This window comes from Phalangium opilio, unplaced genomic scaffold (assembly GCF_054372755.1).
Source record: "Phalangium opilio isolate 3A_F unplaced genomic scaffold, DU_Popi_V2 ptg000246l_1, whole genome shotgun sequence".
In the NCBI taxonomy this organism is placed as follows: domain Eukaryota; kingdom Metazoa; phylum Arthropoda; class Arachnida; order Opiliones; family Phalangiidae; genus Phalangium; species Phalangium opilio.
This window is the reverse complement of record NW_028324225.1, coordinates 2912822-2918153: the sequence shown is the minus strand read 5'-3', so window position 1 is coordinate 2918153 and position 5332 is coordinate 2912822. Positions and strand designations below refer to the sequence as shown.

The 5332-nt window shown below is 38.7% G+C and overlaps 1 protein-coding gene across 1 annotated transcript; it reads right to left on the bottom strand.

Annotated features, from left to right (window-relative positions):
* Nucleotides 1–2934: 2934 nt before the first annotated feature.
* On the bottom strand, nucleotides 2935–4774 carry LOC149611352 (uncharacterized). Its single transcript, XM_089858526.1, has 6 exons — nucleotides 4535–4774; nucleotides 4236–4457; nucleotides 4020–4173; nucleotides 3599–3945; nucleotides 3175–3538; nucleotides 2935–3113 (listed from the first exon to the last, which is right to left on the bottom strand). The coding sequence occupies exons 1-6, from the start codon at nucleotides 4772–4774 to the stop codon at nucleotides 2935–2937; spliced, it is 1506 nt and encodes a 501-aa protein (XP_089714652.1).
* Nucleotides 4775–5332: the final 558 nt, after the last annotated feature.

Here is a 5332-nt window from a genome sequence, read left to right as displayed (position 1 = left end):
ATGAACACGTTGATTCCGTTTGTCGTTGATTGAAATTAGATTCATTTTGATCATAAATTTCATTTTATATTTTGAGTTCTTGATTTTATGAGATTGTTGATTTTATTTTTATAATTAGTTTCATTTTGTTAATACATACATTTAATTTTATTAGTAAATCAACCTCCCTAACTTTTAAGCAGACGAGTCTTAAAAAACTATATCATTGGTGAAATTAGAAAACTCTCTCTGCTTATCGCGCCTTCCGTCGGGGAGAACTTTAATTTCTTTTTTGATTAATATGATAATATTAATTGTAATGTTTATTTCTTTTTTGATTAATATGATAATATTAATTGTAATGTTTATGTTCCCAATTAGAAATCTAATCTTGCCTAGGATTAAAAAGATATATAATAATTATAAATTGAAAAAAAAATTTGCAAGCAACACAAGCGCTAAAGGTAGTCTGGCGCGCGTGCGAAGTCTGTCTGTCTCTCCTCCTCTAGCGTGATACAATATATATTCGACAGCATCCAGTGGAGCGAGTCGGAGAGGTGGGGGGGGTCCATATCTAAAGCCAGACAGTTCTCTTTCTCTCGTCTCCCGCTAAACCCACGCAGTAAGTGCGGGCGTCGGGGAGGTGGGGGGGGGGGGTCCATATCCTAACTCTCTCTTTCTTCTCTTCAGTATAATTTAACTCGCTCTATATTACAACCAAGCGTGGCTTCGTGGTAGAGCGCGCGGTCGGGCGACTTCACTGGCGTCTCGTATGGATCAGGACGTTGCAGGTTCGAGGCCCGGCGCCGACAGAAAAATAATTTCAATTGAAATTAAATACGTTACGCCACCTATGAGGTGTGAGGTGAACTACAGGTGAATTTCGAGTCGAAAATTCGCGGGAAATTTGAAATTCAAAATATTTATTTAGTTGCAAATATCCGAACGAGTACGCGAAAAAAGGGGGAAATGGGGGATAGAAAAGGCGCCCAGCCTGCCAGCAAGGGTCGGAACAATACTTTCGCTGCTCTAAAGAGCGCAAAAGTAAAAATAGATAAATAATACACTAAATGCAAAACATTTATAATAACTATATACAGGGTGCTTCAAAAAGTGTGGTAGGACCGAAGTGGGTGGGCTTATTTAATTAACGGGTCATCCCTAAAACACTGCAATCATAACTTGTTTAGGGTGTCTCTTGTAGAAAATATCAAAGAACAATAGTCGATTTCGACTTGAAATTGCCCATAAAACCCCACTGTTTAAAAAAAGGAAATAAAAATAAAGACGATTTGTTTTTTATTCTATTATTTGAAATTATAAAAGTTTTTGGTGACTTTTCAGATTAAAATAGGTTCATTTCAGTAGATATTTCATTTTATTGCGCATTTTAATTATTTTTTATTACAAATTTTTAATTTAGCGCAAAATTATTTTACGATGTTTTGGAAAGTAGTGTTTTTTGAAAAAACTACGAGTTTCAAAATGTCGAATCAAAGTCAGGCATTGTTTTATTCCTTATTTGCTTTCAGTAGACCTAAAGATACAAATTCCTGTCCCCAAAACCTATTCATTTCTATCTTCCATAGTATTTGAGGGGCTTGGAACTGCAAAATTGCGCTCTATTCGTAGCTAAGGTAAAAAGTTTGCTTATGAACATGAATATTTTCGGTAATATTTATAGGAGAGGTTAAGAAGTAAGTAAGTTTTTTTAAATGTTTGTAATTTTCAAGGACCAAAGTCCCAACTTGTTTTATTTTTATAAGTCATAAAATCAAATTAAGGTTACAAATATAAGCTGTGTTAGCCGAGTTTAACCGTGTTTTGTAATGTAAAGTTAGGCGAGAACGGATTGTTTCAGATCCAGTAGAAAAGCGGCCAAGTGGACGTCACCGATGATCAATCTGATTGAGGTAAGGTAATAATTTCGGCCTACACATTCTTTCCAGAGGGATGTACAGCAATGCGCGGGAATATAATTTAGTTTTAAGGCTTGACGTGGCGGCGTCATTCTTTAAACTATAATTATATTCCGAGTATATAAATGCGCAAGGCTTAGAATAGCCTTAAAACGAATTGGAAGAATCCCAGGTGATTCCAGAACCAGTTCATGATGAGGAAACTGGAAAAAGAAAAACTAAAAACGACTAATTAAGTCTTAAGCTGAACGTGGCAGCGTCCTTCTTAAAACTAAATTTAATCGGCATTCGAAGCAATTTTTATAGCTTTAGATGCAATATTCCAAGTGAATGTTAAGACGCCAACTGAAAAGAGAAAAACTCTAGCCTATTGTTTCCACGTCCACCCAAGAGGTACAATAGACTCGAGTCATTTACTCATAAGAACGACGTGGCGGCGTAATTCTTATGATTAAATTGACTCGATGTAGGACGCGTTTTTGTTTGGAGGAAGTGTACCGGGTACGCGCTTCACTCCGAGGGGTTTCGCCAGTAGCCCTATCCCCTCTTTACGCCAAACTATGGCTCGACGACGGAGCCCTGGTAAGAAGAGAGAGAAGAATCGGTTATTCGTTGAAATGCACTTACAATGGGGGAAGTGGACACTCACCTCTGGCTCATCTACTTCTGTGAGTTCGGTTTGCACTGAGAGTACACGCTAATCAAACTGAAATAGAAAGATAAAAAGTAATAAATTACTTCAAGAAGTTGCGAATAACGATTACAAGGTAATGACTCACATTGATTATTTCTTTCCAGATTTTTAATGGCGAAATTCACGAATTGTTAATAGGTGGGCTACTCTTTCCAGGCAAATTCTGGCCCTTCTTGAATTCATTATGAATCCCGTGATTGAAAAGTCTTTCAACATCCGCTGAGCTAGCTGGGATAGCCAGGTAAATCTTTGCTAATCTAGCAAGGGTGGGAAACCTGTCTTCCTTCTTCTTCCAGTACTCGAGTGCTGCGTATGGACCGGAGTCTGAAAGTGTGGGTTCCTTCATGTAGTCATTGAGCATGGCATAATGGAGTCCAGCCCCGGAAACAAGTCAAACGCCGAACTGTCATCTGACGCTGGCATTTCGCTTAGTTTTAATTGAAGCGCCTCTACTGCCTTGGTCTTGCTCCATGGTTTGAAATTCGGAAATTTCTCTATCCATGGTGGATTGTTGTGGATCCCTTAATAAAAAAAATTAACATGCAAACCAAGATGTGTGCCAGAAAATTTCAAATATTCTACCTTCAAAGATAGAGCATTTTGTCCTTGGGTCCAACAGTGCTGCCAAAACGAAGTCTTCGACGTTAATTTCCTTGGTGAAACGTTCCACCATTTTTTCCTTCAACAACCTTTGAAGCTTTCCAAAGTAAGGTGCAGCTATTGAATTAGTTTCCTCCAGTAGGTTAAATAAGGTCGGCAAAACTATGTTTGACCCAGGACCACCCGACTGAAACCGATCAGTGGCCACTTTGAACGGTCGCAACAACGTCAACAGTTCGCGCAATACGTATTTGTCGTTCTCTTTTGGAAGAGAAACTTTCTTTGGACATTGCCGCGTCGCCCTGGCCGAAAGGATAGTCTCCTTTAACGTCTCAAACATTCCAGGCTTTTAATAAAGTAATAGGTTAATTGGAAATACAATCTTGATAAAGAAGAATATATTTACCTCCACTAAACGTTCAATAGCCATGAAAATTGAATTCCACCTAATTCCCCCATTCTGTATCAAGTCCCTTCCTCCTGGAGAACGAGACTTGAATGATTCGGTCCATTTAGTGCTTCGGCGAAGCCAAGTAATCCAATTGTTGATTTTCTCAACAGCAGCAGTCGCCCTTTCCGAACCAGAGATGGCTGCGTTAAGCACCAGCTGGACGCAATGGGCTGCACACCTCTTCCTTTCGCATTTGGTGTTTGTTCTAGTGTCGAAAAAGCTTTCAGATGTAGGCATGTCTTCGGATTCGGAAGCCTGTCGTGAATTTTCTTCCGGAAAAATCTGCGAAAGTGCATTCCAAACTTAGTTGAAAAAGGAAATAAATAAAATTAACATTTGTAACCATAACTACACAAACTTAATTATTGGTATTTACCAGCATGAAGCTCGACGTCGTCTTCATTGGCGGAAGATTCTATTTCGGACGCTCTAACGAGCTCCAAATTCTTTGGCCATGGCTCTTGCACGACTAAATCCATGTTTAAAGCCGCTGTTATGTTCAGCGCATTATAAGCGCAAACACTGTAAATCTATTTCTTTAAACTTATAAAAGCCGTACTCAACAAAGAACCGTGAAATTTTATAAGTTTACCTTCTTCGCTTCAATTCCTGCTCCTTCAAGCATTAAACGTAGCTTCTCGTTGATTGCCTTCCCGGTGTGAGCCCCAGGAAAGCTTTCGAACCCCACCAAGATGTTGCGCAAAAACCAATCGTCGTCAATAAACTGGCAACGAACGCCAAGAACAGAGTCTCTCGTTTTCGAACTCCAAATATCCAATGTCAAGTTCATTACTTCAACATTGCTAAGGAATTCCTATATTCAAGTATATATTTCAGTGAAGGGAAGATTTTTTACCCCACATCAATCATTCAAAATTCTTATATATATACCTTTTTGAGCGGCTCGAGTTTCAGTGCTGTTGAATCTAAATGTCTCACTATAGTTCTACGAGACCTATTCCTGCTGTCCTTGTTGAGGGTTTTGCATAGTTCCCGAAAGCCCACACTCTCAACAATGTTGAAAGGCGTGTGGTCTTTCGCAATTATGCTGACTACGGCATCTCGAAATTCAATGTTTTGATTGGACTTTAAGGGCCAAACTTGGGAATCGTTGCTTGATGTTGAAGCCATTGAAATTAAATAAAATACACGTTCAACCTTAATGGATATATCAACTGATCAGATGTAAAATAGTGAAAGATCCCTGAAATACACCCGAATTCTTTTAAAATTCAAATTAGTTTTGAGATTTCATAGATAATTTGAAATTCCCTGGGCACCAATAGTACTTTTACTTGGCACCAACTGTTACATCACGCGCAATTCTTATCAAATCGGACGCAGAATTTCATTCAACATGGAGCGTGCCACGCCAATTTTGTCATTAAGAATTGCAGGGCGGTTGGTCAGAGGCGCAAAAATCATATTATCCACGAAATCTCAAACTATTCGGAATTATTTCACGGATGGTTCGCTATGCAGATTGGTCTAATAATGGTACAATAATCGCTAAAAATCACTTAATTTTTGATTTCACCCTCCCTTTAAAGAAATTTCAAAGCATCTTGAGGGTAGATAATCCTTGGTTTTCGCATATTTTGGATAAAAAAAAACATACTGTAAAAGTTTCACACGTTTTGCGCTCATATTTCAATGGACGCACAAGCGTCAGGCGCGAGAAAACTCGTC